Source organism: Aspergillus ambiguus (assembly GCF_047715705.1).
Source record: "Aspergillus ambiguus strain CBS 117.58 unplaced genomic scaffold BDV59scaffold_21, whole genome shotgun sequence".
NCBI lineage: Eukaryota > Fungi > Ascomycota > Eurotiomycetes > Eurotiales > Aspergillaceae > Aspergillus > Aspergillus ambiguus.
Window position 1 is genome coordinate 1 of NW_027395534.1, and position 23,860 is coordinate 23,860.

General features: G+C 50.3%; 8 protein-coding genes across 8 annotated transcripts; 5 read left to right on the forward strand and 3 right to left on the reverse strand.

The window, feature by feature from the left end:
- BDV59DRAFT_180604 (nucleoside phosphorylase domain-containing protein) lies at nucleotides 1-2,815 on the reverse strand. Its single transcript, XM_073690084.1, has 3 exons — nucleotides 1,643-2,815; nucleotides 639-1,576; nucleotides 1-567 (listed from the first exon to the last, which is right to left on the reverse strand). Exons 1-3 carry the CDS (start codon nucleotides 2,613-2,615, stop codon nucleotides 532-534), a joined length of 1,947 nt encoding a protein of 648 aa, XP_073546731.1. The 5' UTR covers nucleotides 2,616-2,815; the 3' UTR covers nucleotides 1-531.
- Nucleotides 2,816-4,398: 1,583 nt separating this feature from the next.
- BDV59DRAFT_180620 (uncharacterized protein) lies at nucleotides 4,399-5,930 on the forward strand. Its single transcript, XM_073690085.1, has 2 exons — nucleotides 4,399-5,762; nucleotides 5,843-5,930. Exon 1 carries the CDS (start codon nucleotides 4,473-4,475, stop codon nucleotides 5,313-5,315), a length of 843 nt encoding a protein of 280 aa, XP_073546732.1. The 5' UTR covers nucleotides 4,399-4,472; the 3' UTR covers nucleotides 5,316-5,762; nucleotides 5,843-5,930.
- A 308-nt stretch (nucleotides 5,931-6,238) lies between these two features.
- Nucleotides 6,239-8,917, reverse strand: BDV59DRAFT_208702 (DUF3435 domain-containing protein; the record flags this gene model as incomplete). Its single annotated transcript, XM_073695253.1, has 6 exons — nucleotides 6,239-7,224; nucleotides 7,278-7,666; nucleotides 7,714-8,036; nucleotides 8,140-8,674; nucleotides 8,767-8,791; nucleotides 8,833-8,917. The coding sequence occupies 6 exons, from the start codon at nucleotides 8,915-8,917 to the stop codon at nucleotides 6,239-6,241; spliced, it is 2,343 nt and encodes a 780-aa protein (XP_073546733.1).
- A 2,143-nt stretch (nucleotides 8,918-11,060) lies between these two features.
- Nucleotides 11,061-13,328, reverse strand: BDV59DRAFT_56470 (LysM peptidoglycan-binding domain-containing protein). The gene is made up of 4 exons (XM_073696639.1): nucleotides 12,830-13,328; nucleotides 11,789-12,769; nucleotides 11,461-11,727; nucleotides 11,061-11,382 (listed from the first exon to the last, which is right to left on the reverse strand). Exons 1-4 carry the CDS (start codon nucleotides 13,227-13,229, stop codon nucleotides 11,243-11,245), a joined length of 1,788 nt encoding a protein of 595 aa, XP_073546734.1. The 5' UTR covers nucleotides 13,230-13,328; the 3' UTR covers nucleotides 11,061-11,242.
- A 950-nt stretch (nucleotides 13,329-14,278) lies between these two features.
- On the forward strand, nucleotides 14,279-17,996 carry BDV59DRAFT_202883 (uncharacterized protein; the record flags this gene model as incomplete). Its single annotated transcript, XM_073694154.1, has 3 exons — nucleotides 14,279-17,128; nucleotides 17,201-17,731; nucleotides 17,790-17,996. The coding sequence occupies 3 exons, from the start codon at nucleotides 14,279-14,281 to the stop codon at nucleotides 17,994-17,996; spliced, it is 3,588 nt and encodes a 1,195-aa protein (XP_073546735.1).
- Nucleotides 17,997-18,338: 342 nt separating this feature from the next.
- Nucleotides 18,339-20,538, forward strand: BDV59DRAFT_180626 (ankyrin repeat-containing domain protein). The gene is made up of 2 exons (XM_073690086.1): nucleotides 18,339-20,114; nucleotides 20,164-20,538. Exon 1 carries the CDS (start codon nucleotides 18,424-18,426, stop codon nucleotides 20,107-20,109), a length of 1,686 nt encoding a protein of 561 aa, XP_073546736.1. The 5' UTR covers nucleotides 18,339-18,423; the 3' UTR covers nucleotides 20,110-20,114; nucleotides 20,164-20,538.
- Nucleotides 20,425-20,823, forward strand: BDV59DRAFT_202885 (Zn(II)2Cys6 transcription factor domain-containing protein; the record flags this gene model as incomplete). The annotated part of the gene is made up of 1 exon (XM_073694155.1): nucleotides 20,425-20,823. The coding sequence occupies one exon, from the start codon at nucleotides 20,425-20,427 to the stop codon at nucleotides 20,821-20,823; it is 399 nt and encodes a 132-aa protein (XP_073546737.1).
- Nucleotides 20,824-23,176: 2,353 nt separating this feature from the next.
- BDV59DRAFT_56483 (uncharacterized protein) lies at nucleotides 23,177-23,805 on the forward strand. Its single transcript, XM_073696640.1, has 2 exons — nucleotides 23,177-23,433; nucleotides 23,486-23,805. Exons 1-2 carry the CDS (start codon nucleotides 23,234-23,236, stop codon nucleotides 23,748-23,750), a joined length of 465 nt encoding a protein of 154 aa, XP_073546738.1. The 5' UTR covers nucleotides 23,177-23,233; the 3' UTR covers nucleotides 23,751-23,805.
- Nucleotides 23,806-23,860: the final 55 nt, after the last annotated feature.

Genomic DNA, 23,860 nt, shown 5'->3' on the forward strand with positions numbered 1-23,860 from the left:
ACGACCACTTCAGATATATATCCCAAAATACTCATCGCTTCTAACCAGTGTAGAAAGTGCTTTTTGAGAAACGAGAACGCCTTAACCAGTTCTTTAACAGGGTCGTGGCTCTGTTCTAAGTGTACAGCCCAATACCGACAGGCGTACCACAATTCGCTGGGGATATAAAGGCGGATAGAGTCACTGTTAATCTCGCACCATTGCGTGCTTTCTCTTGGTAGTCCGCAGATATTCTTCCTCAGATTATTCCACATTGTCTGGAGGCAGCGCGCTGTAAGATATTGGTTCACCGTTTTCTCATTAATCCAGAACTCTCTTTTCTTAATTTCGGGATCCACAAGGAAATCTCGGAATGACAGATGGAGAAGCCTGACTGGGGTTTCAACATTGTCTGGTACACTGAGAACGGACTGAAGCTGGTCCAATCGGCGTTTTATATTATCTGATTTTCCGTCCAGTAGCTGGCTGAGAGCATTGATTGAGAGCGGAGTGCGAAGGACAATCACAACCCCGACTATCTCCTTAAACTCTCTAAGTAGTTGCTGCGATTCCCTTTTGTTCTGGCCAGTAAGTAGTTGGTCCAGCACAGGAATATATGTGTTGTCCATCTTTGACGTATAAATCGATCCATTCTCTAGAATCGCTTCGAGTCGGTTTTGCGGGTCCCATCTCCTATCACCAACGAATAAGCATAAAGTGACCGCTGCAATGAACAAAGGGATAGCTCTTTCAATCAATAACTTAGCGGTTGCGTCCCCAGGCCAGGTAGATGGAAGTGAGTGCTCTTGTCTTATATGAGAGAGCTGATGTTCAAAATATAACGATATATCGCGCTCGATCACTGGTCCAGGGATCTCATGGAGGACCAAGTCCTGATAAGCATGATCAATCTTTTTGAATTCGAGATTGATAGGCAAGTCAGGTCTGCTTGTCAAGAAAAACCGGAGTTTGAAGGGCGTCGACTGTGGGACTTGTAACAGGAGTCGGAGAATAAGCTTTATATCGTCTTCGCGGTCGCACTCATCTAGCGCATCAATAATGATCACCTTATTACTGACTTTATTCTGGTTTTGTTGGCTTTGAAGCAGTGGACCACGAAGGAGTTTCTCGAATTGTTCTCTTGGAACTTTCTCTGAGATTTTTGGATCGTCCTCAATGGCCTTCCGAACTTTAGGCGCTATTTGAGGTATACTGATGATTAGTTGCTCGACCAGCGTTGAAAATAATCTTTTTGCTGTTCCTCGGTCTTCCTCGCCTCTCTTAAAGAAGAAGCTTGCACCAAGAAGCTGCTGCTTATTTAGACGGCCGGCAACTGTTCGGGAGATTGTTGATTTTCCTGTCCCGGCCATGCCATTTAACCAGAATATGTGTTTTCCGTGTGGCGCCTTGGCCCATTCTTCGATGTCTTGAAGCAGCTCAGTTCGGGTACCCTCAAGACATTCACCATGTTCATTATCATAAGAGTCAAAAGCAGCTCCTTCTGCAATTCTTAACCTAGTTAGATCAACAGTTTGTTGAATGAGGTTTGTGGTTTGGTTTACTTTGTCCAATTGTGCGTTCATTGATTCAATAGATTCTGCCAAAGCCTTAAGTCAACTCATAATGCTAAGAGAATATTCTATATTCTGTAACTTCTACTTACTGCAAATGTTTGCTGCTAGATCTTCTTTTGGTACTTGCCCTCGAGGCACATGGCTGAGTAATTCCTTTGCATAGGACGCGGCTGCCAGCGCGGCGTACCCCTGCCATTGTTTGTTCTTATGCGAGTCCGCGTAGTCGCAGATGCCCCGAATAACAATACAAGGGAAGTCTTGCATCAGTCCTGCAGCCTCCATCTCAAAGCAAAGGGCACCAGTGACTTTGCGTAATCGCTCTCTGGTTTCTCCATCTTTGATCACGGTGTTTCCCGATGCAATGATGCCATAGTGTAGCTGCGGTGTCTTGTCGTCACGGACACGTCTTTTGAATTCCCACTCAGCTGGGCAATCATCACAGGTGGCGGCAGTCGGAGGATGCCTGTTCTGGATTTGGAATAGCCGGTCAGTTTGAGAGTCAGGTGGACTAAAACTCTGTCGCGTCCGTGCATTTTTCTGAATCGTTTGCTCGATGTAGGAGGGATAGAGCGGGTCTTTCCGCATTGCTAGTGCTCTCATCTTGTTGACTGCGCCCAACAATAGCCTGGGCGGACTGTTCAAGGACCCAATGCGATTAAGCATCCCACCTTCTTCAGTCTTCCCCATGTCATGCTGGAGTACGCCACCACATGTGTCTGAAGGAAAACTAACGACAACATCGCCCAGCCGGATGTCTTTCTCAGCAGATGGGATGGCTCCTCCAATCCCAACCATCAGCCCGACTCGTAGTGATTGTGAAAATGTACGCATCATATGATTTGCAACTGTAGTGGCCGAAGTCGTCCCATATTGCCCCCCGAGGCATGCAATCACAATGTAATGTTTACCAATTCGACCCAAAGTATATAAGTTTGTGTCAGCACTGTGTTGGTTGTCCATGGGCTCAAATTCCTCGTCAAGCATTTCTTGCGCGGCGGCCGCTTCAACGGGCAAGGCGCAGATCCATCCAATTTGGTATTCATCGAGCGGTGGGCATGACATGGTAGGAGGAGTATTTTGGTTATTGCACGGAACACTATCTTATGGCTAGCCCTTCTCGCTCATATGTGGATAGCGACTGGAAATAAAGAAACCTTTGGAAACGAAGAATAGCAAGCTAGTGAGGGGCTGATGTGTTGGTATTGTACACTGGCTGCCAGCCTCGCTAGGTTGATCAAATCAAAATAGTGCGGGGCAACACTGCCACACACTAAGTACAAAATGCTGCGGCATGTAGAGAATGTATTGACCAACCTAATAAAGCCGGATTCATCCGCTTTTATTCGTTTGTAGGAATCTCGCGGGCGACAATACAGTATCCTGATCTTGGATCGGTCATCGCGATCTGATACGTGTACAGGAGAATGGATGGATGTGAGCCTCAAGAGTTGGCCGATCATAATTGTATACGGTATCAATCCTTAAAACAAATTATTCCCACCTCTTTCATTAGTAATACTCGGAGAGCAATAGGATTATACCCCGTGAAAGAGGGGTATCAAGGCTGAGTCCAAAACTATATTCCAATTGGCGCTTACCCGAGCATCATCATTCACCCAACCGGAAAGTGAGGGGCAAGCAATTTTGTTTTCGTCATGTGACTGCAACCATGGGTCCACTGATAGGAACGGAATTTAGATAGTTGGTATTGGTAGTAATTCAGGACTCTGTTCCTTTGCTTTCCGCTGGGCTTTTTTCCATGTCCAGCCAGGCCCAGACAGAGCCCGTTTGATGCTGGACGGCGAAGGTAATACACCAAACTCGTTCCGTAAGAAGATAGCCATCTCTTCGATGTATAAGTCGGGTTTCTCGGAAAGATGATCACACAGGGTATCGAGCATCACTGGAGTAATGGCAGACGGCCGGCCGCTCCAGACTGGGGGAGACTTGGGATTGCCAAATAACCGGATCTTCTTGCGGATGTTACAGTAGTGACGGAACGCTCAGTACATTTCGCAGCTTTGGCGATTTGTGAATTAGTCAGTTTCTTCTTGCTGCATATTATATGTGCGATTATTCCACGCTGCCAGGACTCGAGAGTTCTCGCCATTTTTGTGGTGGGTTAGAAAGTTGACGGTTGGTGAGTTTCGGCGACGTCATCGTGGTCGTGGTTATTTTTAGTTCTGTAATAATTCTACAAAACAATACACCTTACCCAGATACATTCTCGTTTCATTGAAAACGGCTGATCTACGAAACGATCGGACCAATACGGGCTAAACCATGTGTAGGCTAGTTCCTCTTGGCGTTTAGGGTTTGAAAACATGTTTCTCTATAGAGAAGATAGAAACAAGTTTCGGACCAGTCAGTAACAACAGCGACGTGAGCATTTGATAGCCCCTTCCCGAAAGGCAGTTCCATTATTTTCGGCAAGAGGCGGAGATATTCGCATGGACGAGGTCGGACAGACAACGGCCATTTCAGTTGGTGATTGAACCCTTGATTATCAGCGACCTGTCAGTCTGGATAGTCAAGGGATTCGTAATAAAGTGATAACAAGCCTGAAGGTACATCTTTCCATTTCGTTGCGTTTCCTGCTCCAGTAGAGCCAATAGCTCTTCTCTACTGAAGGGAAGTTAGAACAAACATGTCCTCGTTGGCTACCGGATGCTGGTGAGCCGGTCATTTCAGCAGTACTGTTGTTGTGTTCATCCGATCCAGTTGATAGTGGCTGGGAGGATGCAACGGAACGGGGCGGTGCATGGGCCCTTGGCTTCGCTACCCGCTTAGAGCATATAATGAGCGGTCCGCCCCTAGGCAGCAACAGGTCCATTTAAACCCGTGGCACCCAAGATTTACTGCTCCACCTACCATTGACGTCAAAATCAGTGGCCATAAGCGGTCTCAGCGTTCTTAGCCATGTGCAATCTAACCGACCTCCCTGCTGAACTAATCGTAGACGTGCTGGCGAAGTTAACCAATCTCGACAGTCTCCATTCTGCGATTAGCACATGCAGACGACTTCGCGACGTATTTGCGAAATCACAACTACACGTTATTAAATTAATCATACTTCGAACGGTGCGGCTGGAATCCGATAGCAGCACCTACCGACTCCTACGGCTCTTACAATTCATAATTTCACATAAGTTCATCCAAAGGGATGTTGCTATGTCACTGTTCGAAAGTGCATGGAAGCTATTTAAGCAGAAAAAGTATACGCATTTTTTCTACTGGCAGACGAATTATGAACAGATTCTCTACCCCTTTGGGAGAGCCTTGGCATGGTCACTGGTGTTAGATGGATGCCAGTCGGACGCGATTAAACTTCTTCAAGACATTATCAACGCTTCAGGAAACTTCAAAACGGAACATGTTTTTTTTGACTGTCCACCGACTCTGCGACCACTCAGGGGACTTCTACAGAGACTACTTTCAGAGAAAAGTCGCTCGATATCAACGGCTCAGTATCCAATCCGCCATATTGTTGATATTCCCGTCGCGAAAATTGACCGGACTGGAATTGTATTGGAACCAACCGACATGCACGTCAAAAAGATAGACAGAATGAAGCTTACACAACACGGGATACTATTCCGAAAGACATCAATCCTCATTCAATTCAGCCCTTTTAGTCATATGCATGCGTATCGGAGTTCTCATCCTCTTTTCCTGGGATATTCAGCGGGAATCCAGAAGGATGACTTCTCTGACGATGTTGCGCGTGTATTGGCTCACCGGCAAGATGACAATGTGATATAATGATAAGTCCGACGTAACCGCGTATACGCTGCGCGACCTCGGATAAGGGTCAGAAATAACAAATGGGTCTCCTACGGCTAGTTAATTCCTGCTTGGAAAAGAAATAACCGAAGAACTCATTGCCTACTACTACTCCAGCCTGCGGGTTATAGAAAGTTCTAATTTGGCCAAACAGCCGTTCCTACTGACAAGGTAAGAGCAACAAGGAACATCTTCTGTTTGTTGATAAAGCGCTGAGAGCTTTAAGAACCCTATCACACAGTAGGATCATTTGTAGAGCCAGCCTCTATCCTCAACCTCATCATTGATATACTTCCTACTTTGGTACTTTAATGTGACACTCACGAGCTATTTCTTCCTCAGTGTTGTTCGATGAGCACCTCCTAGACTCGAGATAGGTTAGGACGCTAGAGTCGAACACTCTATGTTAATCGGAATACCTATAAAGTAGGGTCCCCGACCGACTGACTCGCAAAGGCGATGTCAATCCTGAATCATGCGTGGGCCACAGCTCATTGACCTCTTAGACCAGCCCTCTGAGGCGGCGATCCCGTGGACATTAGGGCTACCTTGATGCCAGCTGTCTGGCGACGGTCTGCGTAGTAAGACCACGAGACTATTACCCGAGCAGGGTGGCCTCGATAAGTCGCTTGCTTGATGGTGATTTTACAAAGAATTGTTCCCAGTAGTAACAGCTGAACGTGTTTCTTCCTACTTTCTTGCTGGCGTCCAGAAGGCTCTTCTATATTTATGAGACGAACGATGCGCTAATTCAGGCATAAGTCCATTTTTCAAATTAGAGAATCCCTTTGCTACGAGTCCTCATCCACGAAACCCCAGCTGTTATACAACTTGAGAATAATAGCGAATGTCAAACACAGTTCTCCTGTTATTATCCAATATTAGCGATGTCTGGGCCGAATCTATGTCACAGTCGCATGCATATCGAATGCGTGCCGTTGGAGGTGCATTTTGCAAGAAAAGAGCTTGTCACAGACATTACACCTTATCTCAGATTGTGTAGAGATATAACGAAGATGCTTTCGCTTGATATGTTTTGTAACATCTCCGTGACTAGAGAACTTGTATGTCCGCTTCCCGATGTCCAAATCTTGCTGACCCAGACAGATGAAGCAGAAAAGAGGTCTCTCCGTATTATTCTCTGATTGCTTGTCCTTCATCACGGTCTTAATCGCGGTAACTAGTCTCTTATCCGTGGGGGAAAAGCCTGGTCCGGCGATGACGGGCTCCGTAGAACGCTTATCGCGTGGAAGACGGCAGGTATCACCTTCTTCGAAAAGAGCGTAAGCAGCTACGGCATCAATTGCTTCCGTCCGCCTAGCTATTTCCTCCTCGAGTGTCGGGCGAGGTAGGGTAAGAAGGCTCTCGATCAGTCGCTTCTGGGGAGGTGACACTGCTTCCGAACACTTAAGAGGTTTTTCCTCCTCCGCTAGGTTGAATCCAGACAGCTGACGTCTGATTTCTAGCATCGGTTGCTCGCGGTCGTACTTTGCTTGAATCTGAGTGAGCAATGTATTCCGTGCTCGTTGTCTAGCACCCGCTATCTCTTGGTTTAGCTTCTTGTATATTGCGTATTGCTCTGTTCCGTGGTAGTTCGACAGTGGACGTCCTATTTGACGACTAAGCGCGTCACGCCGACGAATTAGGTTGACAATTTCCGGATCTTGATTAACGGAGGACGACTGCGCGGTAGTCAATTCTTGAGGGCGATTCGGATCGATAGACCGGCTCATCCGACATGCAGCGCGCATGATATCGTCCTCAGGATCAAGACCGCGAATTATTGCCGGAAGGTTCTTATTAATCCTTCTGCTGAGATAATAGCGTAGAAAGGTGCGGGTATCGGCGTGATGCATAATAAGGTTACGTAGTGAATTACTGACAGATCCTAGAGAACGTTAGCTGGTATAAATTAAAGGGCGATATACTGGAGGGACGCACCGCTACTATCCAATGCTGTTCCAGCCCCGTATCGCAAGCTGTATGGACGCGTAACTTGGGGAAAGCCGGTAATAATACCTATCTTCTTAACCCAAGGTTCAATTGTCGAGTAAGGAAGTGGCTTATTAGGAGATATTGAGATGCCCTGTAAAGTGCGCTCTGACATTCTGAATATAGGGATATCATCCAGCGCTGGGTTAAGATGCAAAGGGAGCTCGTTGCATCCATCTCGGATCCGAAGCCGGGGAATCTGACTTGCAGAAACAAGTATCTCCTCGCCTTCAAGGCGATCAAAAGCACGGTCCGCAAAAAGTAAGCCTAGCAGAAAAACATGGGGGCTGAGAACAAGAGAAGGATCGAAAATAATCTCGGGTAGAATGTATGTGTTTCTTAGGATTGGGTCAGAGAATATAGTCGGTAAGACTGAGGAACTTACGCATCCTTAGCACCGAGCCATTCTTTTGTGAACTCGAAAGTAAATTCGATGACAATACGATGAGGGCCGCCCTGAGGGTCACGTAGTAGGCTAACGTGAATATGCCGATACTTTAAATCCAGAATAGCCTGAGGGCGGTTAGTCGTTAGGCCAGCAAGCTGCAAGAAGAGTGCCAGTTCAATACGGTGGCGGCCGTGTCCAAACTTCTTCTTTGTTGTGCTGATGGTGGTCTCTACGATCTTGGTCAAGTCCTCAACATCCATCGGAGGTTTATCACGTCCCTTACTGGACAGCTTATGTTTTTTGGCCAGTCGCCGGATCACCTAGTTGCCATGGTATGTAAGCTCCATGCCTTGTCTTAGATAGCGGGAACCATATGTAATGGTATGGTTCTATGCGTCTGGATAGGGGTCATTTAAAACGTACACGACGCATCTGACGATTTATTTGTTTTGTAATCTTGTTCGAAGTTTCTCTTTCGTATACAAGACGGAACACCTTCCAGAAAGTGTCAAGGGAGCTTTTACACTTAATTCCTGGAAGGCGCCTTCCATCCTTTCCACGTCGTAGATTAAGGACCCATTCGAGGAAGGTATACATGATCCCAATCGATAGATGTGCGAATTCCTCCCGGGGGTCCTTTCGAAGAAAGGCGCAGAATCTACGGAGACTAGAAGTCAGGCGACCGTATATAAGTGTTTGAAAGAATGAGCCATACTGTGACCATTTCTCTTCCACCCGATTGAGTAGGTTAATGGTACCTTTTCCATAGTCCTCCTTTGTGTAGTCCGTCTCATCGAAGCTCGCAAGCTGCTGGATATAGTACTCTGGCGGGTGCTCGTTATCCGCAAAAAGTAGTGCTGCATCACTGACATCCTGATCTTTCGAGCCCTCATCTTCAGGCTCTGTCAGGTCCGTATCGTATTGACCATCTTCGGTGCTCTCTATTTCGGAAAAGTCGCTGTCGTCAGATAATAGCTCGACTCTTTTTCGATGGCGGCGAGCCATGACACGGTACAACACAGTCGACGACAAAATTGCTTTCTACCTAACGCTTCTGTCTCTGTGACACTGAATACTCGGCCGTGGGTTAGGGAATCCAACAGAGGGATCAAAGACTCGGATGTATGCTAGCAAAGGAGGAACATGAGAGAGTCCAGGCGAGTGGCCACCGTTTATAATAATACTGTCGAGACGACCCCATTTTTGGCGCGTTCCGGAGACCGCAGCGAAAGGGTATGGGAAGTTAGTATTGGCCGGCCTCAGAAGAGTGTAACTGGAGAGGTATACTGCGCTGTGGACAAATGAGATTCGGGTGGGTCTACCCTCGGTGCTTGGCGGTGCGTGGACGTAATTGCGCGGGGTAGTGGCGGAAGGCGTGGCAGATCGACGGCCAAAAACGGCGTCGACTGCGGCCGTTTTGGGCAGCTTGTTTGCCGTCTTCTAGTTTAAAGTAGTATAATTATGGAACTCTCGGGAGTTCGGTATAGCTGCAGAAGAATTCTAACTAATTCGATTTGACTTTAGATGTTCCTCGCTGAATACTTAGATCTCTAGGAGGAACGCATAGAAATCTAAGGAAGGAATAAGTAGAAAGTGAGAGATAAGTCAGAAGAATAGAATACACCTTCTTTGGAAACTCATGTCCTTAATCCTCAAAAGAATCATGGAAACAGTCCACATATATATATATTGCAGAGATATGGGCTGTGAATCTGAATCGAATGAAGGGTCTGAATCAGAAGGGGTAAGCATGGAATGAACAATGAATCAGAATGGAATAAATAGGGAGTGAATGAATGACTTAGTATGGCACGCATAGGGATGATCCAGTGAATAATGCAGTGATTCAATAAGCAATGCAAAACATAAATAATCCCGAAATAGTTAGTTGGAGGCATCAGGCTATACGTCTGACAAATTCTTTTATGCGGTAAAAAATCATTCTTTTAATACTAGCCTAGCGTATTTAGAATAGATTCTTTTAGAGATTATATTATAGTAGAGTGGGTTAACCTGACCACTGTACCTTAACCATACAGACGCCCGAAGGCCATAGCAGCTTGGCTCAATTAGTAGACTTCTTGCTTGATTCTAAGCTAGTCGCCTCCGGCTTAGCTGATAGGACTGTCAAAATATGGGATGCTACCAGCGGCCATTGCCTGCAGACATTCGAAGGCTATAGCCACCTAGTCCAATTAGTAACTTTTTTACACGATTCTAAGCTCGTAGCCTCCGACTTATTTAATAAAACTGTTAAGATCTAGGATACTACTAGTAGCTATTGCCTATAGACGCTCGAAGGCTATAGTGACTTTGTTAAGTTAGTGGTCTTCTTACATAATTCTAAGCTGGTCGTCTCTGGCTCATTTGATAAAACCGTCAAGATCTGGTATACTATTACTAGCTATTACCTACAGACGCTCGAGGGTCATAGCAACTGGGTCTAATTGTGACCTTCTGTCACAATTCTAAGCTGGTCGCCTCCGGCTCGGAGAATAAGACTATCAAGATCTGGGATACTACCAGCGGTCATTGCCTGCAGACTGTTAACGCTGGAAGGTTGGCTAGAGTAAAATCATTCGACCTAACTAACTCATACCTCCATCTTGACTGTGGTAGTATCCGCTTATCCTGAGGTTTACATGTCATACCAGCTGAACCACCGAAGTTCACGACATATGGTATTAGTTCTGATGGTCCCTGGATTACCTGGGGGACACGCGAAAACTGTTATGGCTACCCCCGAGTACCGGGGGCCGTATATCTTCGACGTTACGGTATCAGCCATCTGTATAGGTTGCATATCAGGACGGCTGCTAATATTCGATATTGATCCTCACCGAGTCCTACACTCCAGCAACGGTCCCTGATCCTTTCGTAATTCAAAGTCCAATCAAGGCAAGTCAGTTTTGTAACATCATGACTTGTCTATTTCCTAATATCTTAGCAAAAGGAGGGCCTGGGACTATTAGTAAACATATAGGCACGGTGCTTATTCGCCACGCATATGGCGTCTGCCAAATTCGATGTGATTCTACTTGCACTCAACCAGTAGGTAGAATTGCTTAGTTATTATGTATTGCCTGTTGGCCGTTACCTAAGCCATTGTGCGGATGTGGACACAATAATAGTCTCTTTTCAGGGGGTTGGTCTGCTTACTAGGAGGCGATTAGTTATTACAAGATATGGCATATTCCATACGAGAACAGCGGCCCCATAATCAGGACGGGGCACCCCAATAGTAAAGTTACGCTAAGGCCTTGGCAATGGGTCCCCCAAAATAATAATTAAATGTTTGTTGGTCAAGCCGATTTCGAGAAGGGCTGTAGGCAGAGCCATGCATTGTCTCAATGGATTTAGTCACATCGCACAGATAATATATATTAATGTCCTGAATAGATTTTCCTGACAACTCCACATTTTCAGGAATTAAATGGGGACGGTGTTATGATTGATATGGAGAGCTGACATTGTATCAGAGCTTCCGGTAATCCCATCAGAGCATTGGAAGAATACTCCTAGATATCTACGATGAAACCCCCACACAGTATGCTTCCTCCAACCAGAACCCAGCCTTGCAATCTGACGAGATAGCCGGATTCCAGGCGAGGAATTGGGCGGTGGTGATGCCATATTTGGCCGCCACAGTATCACAGGTGTCGCCGTCTGTATACATTAGTTCATGCCACATGTGGGAATATAGATTGAGAAGGAAGAAAGGAGAAGAAAGTTGGGGAAGCATACCCACTGGCACATAGTACTGGTTACAGTTACTGGCAATACCGGACTGAGTTGGGGCAGGGGGTGTCACGGTAGTAGTTGCTGATGCCTTGGTGGTGGTTGTTGGGGCTGCGGTGGTCGTAGCACTAGTCGAGGACGACACACCGACGCAGTATGCCTCTTCAGGCCAGAAGCCAGATGTGCAGTCCGAAGAAATAGCCGGATTCCAGGCAAGGAATTGTGCGGTGGTAATGCCAAATTCAGCCGCTACCTTATCGCAGGTGTCGCCACCTTATGGTGCGGTGATGAGTACACAATATCTCAAAGAGGTTTGGAGGGGAATGAGCCATACCTTGGGCAGTGTAGTACTTGTTACAATCAGAAGCAATTCCCGTCTGCGTTGGAGCCTCCGGGGTGCTAGCTGCCGGGACCGAAGTGGTGGTGCTGGTAGCATTGCTCGAGGTGGAATTACCATAGTCCCACCCGGGCAGCGGATCGACGCAATAGGCGGCGCCGGCCACCAGGTCACTGTCACAAGTCGTCTTGTTCAGGGACGGGTTGGCCTCGGTGAACAGGTTGATCGCGATCACGTTGGACAGACAGATCTGCGCGCAGGTGAGGTTGAGACTGGCGTCGTTGACAAACCAGGCGCCGCAGTCGGTCGTTGTACCAGTAGCCACAGTGCTGCCTGCCGGGGGACTGACAACCGAGCTACTGCTGTCCCCGGTGGTGGTGTTGAGGGGCTCGCCAGTGTATGTGCCTCCTGGGGTGGAAACACACAGGGTCGAACCCCAGTAAGGGACCGGATCGACCAGGTTGCTGCAGTTCACGTTGAGCTGAGAGTTGAAGTTGATAACGTCCGCCGTGAGAAGGCCGTAGTCGGCAGCAATGGTGCTGCAGGTGTCGTTGGCCTGGACAGTATAGATACTGCTACAAGTCTGGGGCAGACAGAGATCGGTCCCAGCCCAGATGGATGAGCAGTTCACGATGTTCGGGTTGATGTAGAACATGGTGGCAGCGGACACGCCAAATGTCTGGGCGATAGAGTCACAGGTATCGCCTTCCTTGGTAGTATAGGTGTTTCCTGAGACGCAGTCCACCTCTGCAGATGGGACCGTCACGTTAAAGGCGCTCTGCACCGGGTCAAAATCAGACACGGTGAGGTTACAGGCCTGTGCGACGGCCTTGTAAGTTGACTGCCAGTCCTGAGTGTAGGCGTCCGAATAGGCGTTTGCCTGTAGGAGGGCTAGCTGCTGCACGTTGCAATACGAGCACAGGTCTGCAGTAGGCAGATCGGTGACAACGTCAACATCAGGGAACGCCGCAATAATATCTGACATCAGTTAGCGAGAGTGTAACCCGAACTAAGGAACTAGAAATCGGGCTTATGTACCGTTGCAATTATCACCGGTTGTGGGATCCGTCAAGCAAGATTGGTTCCAGTTGCTCCAGACCTGGTCAACCAGCGCAAGGAAGGACATGCCCGGGATCAGTGACTCGGTGGTGCCACAGCTGGTCGCCACAGAGTCATGCAGTTGGGCAATTGATGTCCCGCAGGTAGCCTGGCAGACCAGAGTCGTCAACGTAGCGTTGTTGAGGCTGCCTCCATAGGAGCCCGTGGCCAGAGCTGACACGCCCGGGTCACAGTCGATGCTATTGTACAGTGAAAGTTCACAGGCCTCGGTCAGACCCAGACTGGACAGAGAGCCATTGGGGAACATGGTGACCCCAGCATCTGCATTGACGCCGGCAGAGGCCGCCAGAAGCAGCGCAAGAACGCCGGGAAGGACCATGTTGGAGCGTGGAAAGGACAAGGTGCGCGTTTGGATTCCTTTCCAACAGTCTCAGGGGGCATCCGTACTTGATATGAAAAGCAGATCAATCTGGACCTTCTTAGTAGTTAGGGATTTTTACTATATGACCCGACGTGACTTGGCAGGACCCTGTCGATTGAACTCCCGAAATCGGAAATGAGAACACACCATAACAATACTACATGGGCCTACTCAGCATCGCGCTAGACGCCGTCCAAAGCCATATCAGGCGTTCATTTCCGGTCGAGACCTGACTCTTTGCTCCTCTAGAAGGGGATTTCGCCTCTTTACGCCGGAGTAAGCGGAAGACAGGACAATTTGGGGGCCAATTCATGGTGAATTTCTGGCTATCTCCGGGAGGGAAGACGGGGGAGCATTCGCCCCAAGAGGAGCCGCCCGCCGGGCAAAAAGACAGCCCAACGCCAAGCTGATCTTCTGATTGGCGCCGCCGCCCAGAAGCTTAGCTGGTCTATCAAACTCAGACATACTAGCGGACCGTCCGGGCAGCCACCGTCCTCGCTAAAGGCCGGACAGTCACACTAACAAATGCGCCTCTTCAGAGTAGTTGGCGACCAGCAAATGTCACGCAGACTAGCATTGGGTATCCGGCAATCCGTGCCGGGCTTTTCCAGGCCTCTGACAATTACTATTGTCTGACCGATCCAGATGCACCAGGGCCAGACTGTTCTAACTGGTTGCCCGACGAGGTCTAGTCTCGCTAAATGAGACATGCGTCTTCACCTAGACTGTAGACGGGCCTCACTGGCTGTTTGAAGAATGCGCCGACAACGGCGAAGACAAGATAGAAGGGTAGGAGACGAAATTGCCTGGGTGGAGGAGAATGCTAGGGGTCGCTTATATAGTGCGGGATGCATCTCTGGCAGATTGTTCACCAGGAAAGCAGGTCAGGATAATAGCAGAGGCCCAGTGGCATATCTCCGTAAGTACTTCATCTCTATACCACCCTGATTCGACATATTCTCGGCTCTCTGCTAATCGACACTGTCTCTCCCATCGATGACAGTCCTATGAGGCGACTTCTTTGGACCCTTCTCGGGGTTCTCCCCCTGGTGCTCGCCGATACCTACTGCGATGAAAACACCCCTTGTGAGCTTGGCTGCTGCGGCAAATACAATGTCTGTGGCATGGGCCCGACGTACTGCAGCGCTGAGACCTGCATCAACAACTGCGATGCGAAGGCCGAGTGCAATCCAGACAATTGGCCCGACCAGTATGTCAACGCAAGCACCTGTCCTCTGAACGTCTGCTGCAGTCCCTTTGGTTTCTGCGGCACGACGGAGGAATTCTGTGGCAACACCACCGTGACCCGGCCGTCCTGTGATGCAGACTCGCAGTCGATCACCCGAGTCATTGGCTACTACAACTCGGCGGCAGCGTCGCGGGCCTGCGGTGGCATGCAGCCCGCGTTAGTGCCCCAGGGTGTCTACTCACACATCTATTTTGCTTTTGGGAGCATCGACCCAGACAGCTTCGAGGTCATCCCGGCGTCCAATGCCGATACACTGCTATATCCCCAGATGCAGGCACTTCAGATGCGTGACTTGAGCCAGGAGCTCTGGCTCTCCATCGGTGGTTGGGACTTTTCCGACAGTGGCACCCCGACGGCAACGACATTCTCTGACCTGGTGGGGGCCAGCACGAGCCAGCAGAACGCCTTCTTCAAGTCGCTCACCCAGTTCATGACCAACTACGGCTTCACCGGTGTTGATATCGACTGGGAGTACCCCGCGGCGGGCGATCGGAACGGTCGGGATGCAGACTATGCCAACTTCCCCAAGTTCCTCGCTCGGTTGAAGAAGGCGCTGGCTGAGTACAAGTTCGGCCTGTCCGTCACCTTGCCCACGAGCTACTGGTATCTGCAGCACTTTGATCTGGAAGCCATCGACCCGTCAGTCGACTGGTTCAACTTCATGAGCTATGACTTGCACGGCACCTGGGACATTGGCAACAAGTGGACCGGTGCCTATCTGAATGCCCATACCAACCTGACCGACATCACGACCGCATTGGACCTGCTGTGGAGGAACGATATCCAGCCCAGCAAGGTCAACATGGGCATGGCCTTCTATGGCCGCAGCTTCACCCTCGCTTCCTCCTCCTGCACTGAACCGGGATGTCCCTATCTCTCCGCCGGGGACGCCGGTGTCTGCAGTGATACGGCCGGTGTCTTGTTCAACAGCGAGATCGAGACCATCATCAGTGATAATGATCTGACCCCAGAGCTCTACAAGGATGCCGCCGTCAAGACGATCAACTGGAACGGCGACCAGTGGGTCTCGTATGATGACGAGGATACCTGGAAGCTCAAGGCCGAGCTGGCCAAATCTCAGTGTCTCGGCGGGGTCCTGGTCTGGTCGATCGACAGTGACGACAGCTCTCACACCTTCTCCAAGGGACTGGCGGCCGCACTGGGCAACGAGATCAACCTGGACATGACGACGGGACTGACGTCGGCCGTGTTCGTCGAGAAGTCTTCCTCTTCCAGCTCTTCCAGCACCCCCAGCCAGGACTCCTACTGTCGCTTCATCAACTGCGGAGAGGTCTGTCCCAGTGGCTACACGGTAATCAAGCGCGGCGATGAGACCTCCCAGCTCATGCTCGACAGCACCGAGTGCCCGCCCGGCGCGAAACAGACCCAGACGCTCTGCTGCCCGACGTCCTCGGACGTGCCGACGTGTCAGTGGCGCGGCTTCCACAACAACGGCAAGTGCACGGGCGGCTGCAACGACGACGAGGCCGAGGTGGGCACCACCGGCGCCGGCTGTACTCGCTCGGGCTACCAATCGGCCTGCTGCTCCGTCACCTCGTCGACCGATCCCTGGTCCAAGTGCGCGTGGACGTCTAGCTGCGAGAGCGACCAGACGTGCCCTTCGGGTTATCCCAACTTCGTGGTGAGCTCGCGGGACGGCTGGGGGGGCAGGCCCTCGTGCAAGGGCGAGAAAACGTACAACTACTGCTGCTCCGGCTCGTCCGTCCCAGATGCCTTCACCAACTGCGAGTGGAAGGGCCACGAGACGACCTTTGTGAACACGGCGTGGTGCAGTGATTCGTGCCCCTCCGGCTACATCCGCATCGCTGAGCAGTCAATTAACATGATGATGGGGAACAACAAGAAGGGGCACACGACCGACTGCTGGGGAGGGAATGAGGCCTACTGCTGCAAAGGGGCCACGCCCAAGGTGGTGCCCCGATCCGATGTGAGCGAGCCGCTCACCTACAAGGACCAGACGGCCAAGGACTTTGACGCCTACCTGCAAAAGTTCCTCAATGACCCCGTGTGCCCGCTGACCTGGGAGGCCCAGTACAGCGCCACCTTTGACGACAACTTTCTGGCTCGACGAGACCTGTCGTACATCCAGAGCATCGGCAACAGCAACAGCAAGAGAAACACCGATACCCAATCCTCCCCCGGGTTCAGCGTGGCGGGGGCCCGGAGAGACTTGACGGACCAAGCCACGACGCTGAATCACCTGCTGCCCTTGCTCGAAATCTGGATCACCGCCGAAGTCGAGCGCCAGGATATCGACAATATCTGGAATCTGCGGCTAGAGGAGCATGGGCTGCAGGACGATGCGGCCAATGCCTCGACCATGAGGACGGTATTCTTTGGCTCCGCCGACAGTTACACGGGATCCTTCATCTATAGCCCGACCTCGACGCTGGCTGATGAACTGTGCAATATTGCCGATTCGTCCCAGGGGTTGGACCGGCTCTACGTCGCGTCCGAATACCTCTGCGACGATCCAAGTGATGATTCCACCCTGTCCTCGCGGACTGTGACCGTCGTAGGCACCGATAGTCGTTCCGAGAACAATTGTTCGCCGTCTGTGATGTATGTCCTGCGTGGTATTCTCAATGTAAGTCTTCCTTCCCCTCTCTCTCGTCCTCGACAAAGGGTCAAGGATTGACCATGGTTGGTATTCTGTCAGGGCGATCTCTCCCTCCACTACCTGCGGTGGCTCCGATCCACTTCCAGCGCCGGTAACGAGGTGATCCTCGAACTGGCCTTCTGGATGGGCCCAACTGTGGGCGTGGCTGATAGCACTGTCCGGACCAACTACGGAGATAGAAGCCACACGGCGGCCACGGACCGGTGGATCGTCATGCACATGCACATCCCACTCGACGGGGACACGTTCATGGGGGGCGACAACGTCCTGTACGTGGGGGTCCGGAACATGGGCATCTACCACAGCCAGGGCGTCTATCGCCCTCAAGCCGTCTCCCAGACCGTCACGCCGGGGTATCGGGCTGAATACCGCTACACAAGCTCGTACGCGGGGGGCCGATATAACACGGGCTCTCTGCAAGACTACAACTCTCGGACTGATACCATCGCTTGTCCGCAACAGCGCCGGGGTAATTCAGCGCAGCGGTGGTACGTTGGTCGGGAACGGGGCAGTACGGTGCCTGGGTCGGCCAGTCCGAATGCGGATTATGGCCAGCTGCTGAACGACTTTGTAGGTTCCCTTTCCCTTGATAGATGTATATGTGTGTGGATGTACTAATGACGAACAGGGAGTATGGCTCCACGAGCAGGGCACCTTCTCCATCACCAATCTGGTGTACCTCTGGCCATCGCTGCGAGATATCGCCATCGACGACGGCTTTACGCCAAACATCAACGCGCGTACCCGGTTGAATCCCGAGGACGGCGCGTTCGATCAGAACTGGCGGCCGGATGGAAATGCACCGACGGATCCATGGTATTATCGTGATACTTGAGCTGTTGGGGGGAGATTGTATATGAGGATGCATTTTATAAGCGTGATATAGAAGCCTATGTCGGCGTAGAACTGGTACTATATCGGTCGTGTCAAGTCTTAAGACCACGTCGAAACTTGTACAAGCATGAGTACTATATGTCACCGATAGACCTTACTAGCTCCGTAGATACCATGGCACCTGCTGGCCTCGTCCCCCTTTTTCAATCCTCAGATAAGTCCCAGAGCGTAGCGATTCGACTCGATACTAGCTGCTTCACTACTATCGTTAGTGGGGCCGCAGCGACATTTAACAAACCCTCTTCTCCCCCCTCTTCGTCTTTCTCACTCTCTTTTCTTCTCTCTCCCTTTCTCTCTCTCACACACACACTCTCCACAGATGAACGACTGACATAATAAGATAAACAACACAAGGAAAAATAATTATCATGGCAGAGAGTGATTCTGCCATCTCGGACCCCCCGGAATCCCCCTCTCAAATAATCGGCAGGCGCAGGAACCGCCTCGTGAACATCATCAAGCAGAACGACCTCCACCAACTCCGTCAATTCATTGCATCATGTCCTCCCGAGGATGTGATTGCCCCAGGGACACCCTACCTGGACGACGCCTTGTCTAGTGCAGCCTCGTACGGTAGCCCCGACGCTCTTCGCCTCCTCTTGGAGGTGCACGCTGCGGCCCCGGAAGTGATCCAGCGGTTTAACCCCACGTACCGTCTGCTGCTCGATGCATGTGGCGCCGCAAATATCGATGTAGTGCGCTTTATCCTGGACCGCCATGGCAGTGCCGAGAATCGGCTACCGCTCGGGCCGGTGGATTTGCATCAGAGAGATGGTACCGGAGAGACGCCGATTCTCCTGGCGGCGGGGTCGCTGACGTATCTTAACAAAGACGCAGAGGAAGCCGAAGATGAGAGTTCTGATGTGACTGAGTGGATGCGGGACCGGATCGCGCGGGGCCATCAGTTGATTCACCTCCTTCTCGATCTGGGCTGTTTAGCGACAGATGTCGTTCCGCCTTTACCAAAGGATCTCTCTCCTTGGGGAGGTCAGGTGCAAGACAGTGTGCTTGGGCTTGCCGTGTCGAGGGCCGATGCGCCATTAATTCAACGGCTCATTGATTCTGGTGCTGACATCTACCTTAAGCATCAACACTTCCATCATGCTGGGTTATCGTTCCAGTTCAGGACCGCCAAGGGTCACACTTATGATGTCACGACGCTTCACCTGGCCAGTATATTCTACAATTCTGATGCTGTCAAGTTGCTCTTGGATCGTCAACGCTCCATGAATAATAGTAACCCTGACCTCGCTTCCTCCTGTGACGGTGATGGGCGACTTCCACTGCATTGGGCAGCTAGCGGCCCTGGAGGTCCTGATTGTAGACTCCCGGATCAGCAGCGTAGGATCACAGAGACCCTTCGACTGCTCCTTGACTATGACTCTACTGGTATCAACCTTGTTGACAAGACTGGGTCCACGCCGCTGCACTATGCTGCTATAAGCCATACTAGGTGCGGCTATAGCGAGCACGCCGAGCTTGCGATCCGTACTTTACTCGAATACGGCGCTGACCCCCGGATCCCCGATGGCTCTGGCCGTACCGTCCTGCATCTCTTAGGGTACCAGTCCCATCAAGGTGACCACATCAGGACCGCACTTTTGGATTTGATCCTGTCACACGGTGCCCAGATCAACCATGCCGAGGCCAACGGGAAAACGGCATTGCACGTCTTTGCTCAGAATCTACGGCAGGTCTCGGCGGCGAAGTTCTTGATCGAGCACGGGGCGGATATCCGGGCTCGGAATACTCCCCGGGAGACGCCCTTTCATGCGGCCGCGCGGGGGTTCTTGAATGACCATGTGCGTCGTGATGGGAGAGATCAGGAAGTAACCACCTGCAACAAGATCAGGCTCCAGGATGAGATGATGCGTGCTCTGCAGGAGGCTGCCGGAGATGATGCTGCGATGTTGATGAGCCAGCCCAATGCGGAGGAGAAAACTCCGCAGGACTTGTTGGACGAGACCAGGAATCGGTGGCAGGGAAGGGGGCAGCCCGTTCCAGGCTTGGGAAGAGGCAGAGGCAGAGGTCGGGGACTGCCAGGAGGAGTATAATCCAGGTCAGGAAGAACACATAATGGGCTATCGTACACTTCTGACATATTTTAGAACTATGGAGATATTTGCTACACCAGGGTTCTTGTCATGCATCAGGTCACATAGTAAAGACTAATCACAATGGCTACAAGTCCAGGCTATGTATGCCTTGGCCATGTAATGGACCAAAGAATAGGGCAAAGGGTACCTTAGTCAACAACACCATGACTATGACTACTCATATCGCCCCAGCTTGGCGCCCCTCGTCTCTCCACGGCATCCTCACTCCCACCGCATACGTCCCCGAGACAGCTCCAAAACGCCAATCTCACAATGTCTACGCGTAAGGTGCATACCAAATCCCGCTACGGCTGCGACTGGTGCCGCAAACGCAAGGTCAGATGCGACGAGCAGGGCCCCCCATGCAACAACTGTATCCTCCGCGAGATAGACAACTGCGTTTATTCGCGGGTGCCGCCGGCGCAGCGCCTCGCTCTCGCGCGCGGGTCCGCGCCCTCCAGCCTGGCAAGGGGACCCAACCTGTCCCAGGGACGGGATGTCGTGGACGAGCTGGAACTGATGCACATGTTCGCGACGCAGACCTACCAGAGCATGTCGGTGAACGCCGCGGAGTTCCCCGTCTGGCAGATGGAGGTGCCGCGGCTGGCGCTGGAGCACCGGTTCCTTGTGATATGGTGGAGGAGGTTGTTTGTGTTGGAGAACTTGGTTTAGAGAACTAGTTGAGCTAGATTCCATATTCTTGGGAACTAGTTGTAGCCTTACCTTGTTGGTGCATCCAGAGACCCGGCAGTAGACTTTGCCTGGATAAATGATGAGCTCGTCGCTCTCCTAAAGCTAGTTAGTATAAATATCATGATGTCTTCTAGAACTAGTTCTTAGAAGAACTTGATGTGTCGGTCGGAACTAGTACTCGAAGTGAGATTTAAGTTATATTGGTCAGGTCGCCTTTGGCCTACACTAAGTAGTATTCAATTGTACCGTAGGTGCGACGGGTGCTGCATTTGCGACACAACACAGACGCCTTCCCGTCGAGGTAACAATTGATCGAGAACGGCTGCGGATCCATCGGCTCGTACACAAAGTCGTTCACGGAGGTTCGCAAACAGTGTAAACACCACAGCACGTGTGGGAGTTAACGAAAATCTACCTGGTGATGGTGATGGTGACCACCGCCACCGCCAGCGCGATGGTGTTGGTGCTGGAACCCGGACATTGCACCCTATAAATATATTAGCTTATCAAGCTACACTATATCGCGATATACCAGGTTTATCAAACCGAGAAAAACTCGGCAGTCATGGGCCCTGTGGCCGCACGTGACAAATTGGGCATTTGCCCCTGTACCGGTACTTCTCGTAGGATTAGTTAGTCTTATATTATACTGGGCTTCATTTGCATCACGCACGGGGCCTCCTCGTTCTCCTCCTCTTCCGCCTCCTTCTCCTGCAGCGGCAGCAGCAGGCACCATGATGCTGATGCTGATGATGGTGATTATGATGATAGTGGTGAGGGAGATGGAACGAGGGTTTTTGATCAGTCTTCCTAGAATAACGTGTTTCTGTTAAATAGAGCGTCTTTCATTCACCAAACTGATTGTGCAAGCAAGCGCCTTGCTTTACAAGATGCTGCATTGCTTCGCAGCAGTCTTGATGGCGTTTCTGAACTGCGCCGCCGGCAAAAGTCAGCAGTTTTCGATTACGCCTTGCTGTTAATACATGAGGCAGAGCCATATGGCAAGAACTGCCGGGAGAATTCCAAGTGAAACCTGGAGGGACTCAGAAATCCCACGTACAATTCTCCAAGCTGTCTTGGACCTTGAGTGTGGCTAAATGAAGTTATCGCTATTGGATCGCGCTTCGGTCTCTTGGACGATCATGGGTGATGTGTGGAAGAAGGTAAGATGCAAAGATAATATGGCAACCCTATATAGATGCTGGGGTGCACAATTATTTCACTGCAATTGTTGAAATCACTAAGAGTTGGCCATTCGTTAGAGTTAATAACAAAATTTATGGGATGGGTTACCTTGTTGAGAGAATGAAAAAGACAGGGAACTACATAAGTTATAGTTTTGTTGCCCATTAAGTTCGGAATTCAATCGTATGTATCTACACTAGACACATAACGAAACGCTAGACAGAGGCATAGTCTTACCCCTTGTAGCTTTTTGGGGTCTGTCTATCACCTCTACTACTATCGAATTGAACTCCTACATGGCGGGGGAATTGAATTCGTTGGTTAATTTCGAGCATGCGAGGTGAAGTCAGGTAATTTCCACCGAGACAGTCGTTAAATGCATCGAATTGGCTCTTAACTTCATTATTATTATGGCCCATTTCAATGAATATGACAATAGAAATGAAGATTATTCATGTGGATTTGAGGATCGCAACGTAGCAGGTTGTTCCATGTACGATGCGTGGAAGCTGATGATTATAACATGAGACTGGCTATATAAGTAATAAATTGTTTAACAACTGTACCCTGCCTTCCAATATAAATGATAACCTTGCAGTTGTCCATCAGCTCTAACCCATTGAAAGGTGGCATTGGTGGCCTTATTCCAGACCCCTGACTTCTACAGAGTCGCATCGAGAGATACTCCCTTTCTTTAATGATGCTTCCATTGAAAAGACGGTGGTTGTCGCTATCTAAGCGTACGCTATGAAATAGCGAAGACAAAGCATTGAGAAGTGATATTTGTTTCGGATGCCTTAGCTGCCAACGCAGGCTGAGGCTGAGCACAAGCGAAGCTCCGTAGAAGATGCCATTGGCATTGTCTTAAACGCGCAAGCGGCCTTAAAATAGCGCTGAATACGTGTAAGATTCGACGAAACGAAACACAGAAGGTTTGGCGCCTTAAATACAATAAATAGACTGGAGACAAGCACAGCCCAGATGTGCCACAGCTCAACATCCACACATCCTGGAAAACCTCCTTTCTAGACTATACGTTATGTCTCTCAACAAATACATCCGCCTGATTTTTATTTATAGCTTAGGAAAATATATAGAGAACGATCAAAAAGGTATAAAAGCAGAACACTCTGCATAGAATCGAATCCTCATCAAACACCCAAACATCAGTATTATCACCCGGTATACAAGCAAAATCATCACCATGAAGACAGCTATTTCTCTCCTTCTAACTGCAACCGCTGCATTTGCAGCACCCACCAACACTACCACGCAAAGCACTTCCCTCCAAATCAGCGACATGTGGGCCACCACCTCAGCCAAGAGCAACAACGCCAACATGCATTTCGTCCTCACGGACCCCAACTACCCAAACGATACTCCCACGGACTGCAACCTGATCTGGTGAGTACAAAATCGGATATGGATTCCCTGGGACACATCTAATCTCCTTCAGGCCCTACGGCTCAGACCCTGATCAGAATGCCCGCTGCAACAACGGACAGTACTATATCCGGTTCCCCAATGGCGCCACTGATATTGGGTACTTCACTCTGGAGCTCGAGCGCGTATCGGGGCCTATAGCCGAGAAAGGGCAGGTATTGTTGAGCGACAATGCCAACGGCGGGGCGCCGGGGACGAAGTGGATTTGTGATGAGCTGAATAACCCCGGTGTTACGGAGCGGTGCTATTATACTGGGATTCTGGAGATGGAGGTTTGATTCTGGTTCTTGCGCGGGGTTTCGTATTGACAAGGGTTCTTGTACGAAAGGAACGGCTGCCGTGCATCATCATAATCGGTACTAGAAGGAGCAATAAGTCGGTTTTATTG

Bases quoted from the DNA above. Each gene is read 5' to 3' on its own strand.
- BDV59DRAFT_180620 (XM_073690085.1), top strand. From the start codon at position 4,473: ATGTGCAATCTAACCGACCTCCCTGCTGAACTAATCGTAGACGTGCTG.
- BDV59DRAFT_56470 (XM_073696639.1), bottom strand. From the start codon at position 13,229: ATGGTCCTTCCCGGCGTTCTTGCGCTGCTTCTGGCGGCCTCTGCCGGC. The intron at 12,770-12,829 runs GTACATAAGCCC...AACTGATGTCAG, and splicing joins AACCGGTGATAATTGCAACG to ATATTATTGCGGCGTTCCCT. The intron at 11,728-11,788 runs GTATGGCTCATT...CCGCACCATAAG, and splicing joins CAAGTACTACACTGCCCAAG to GTGGCGACACCTGCGATAAG.
- BDV59DRAFT_180626 (XM_073690086.1), top strand. From the start codon at position 18,424: ATGGCAGAGAGTGATTCTGCCATCTCGGACCCCCCGGAATCCCCCTCT.
- BDV59DRAFT_180604 (XM_073690084.1), bottom strand. From the start codon at position 2,615: ATGTCATGCCCACCGCTCGATGAATACCAAATTGGATGGATCTGCGCC. The intron at 1,577-1,642 runs GTAAGTAGAAGT...AGGCTTTGGCAG, and splicing joins TCTAGCAGCAAACATTTGCA to AATCTATTGAATCAATGAAC. The intron at 568-638 runs CTAGAGAATGGA...CCAACTACTTAC, and splicing joins AAAACCGACTCGAAGCGATT to TGGCCAGAACAAAAGGGAAT.
- BDV59DRAFT_56483 (XM_073696640.1), top strand. From the start codon at position 23,234: ATGAAGACAGCTATTTCTCTCCTTCTAACTGCAACCGCTGCATTTGCA. The intron at 23,434-23,485 runs GTGAGTACAAAA...AATCTCCTTCAG, and splicing joins ACGGACTGCAACCTGATCTG to GCCCTACGGCTCAGACCCTG.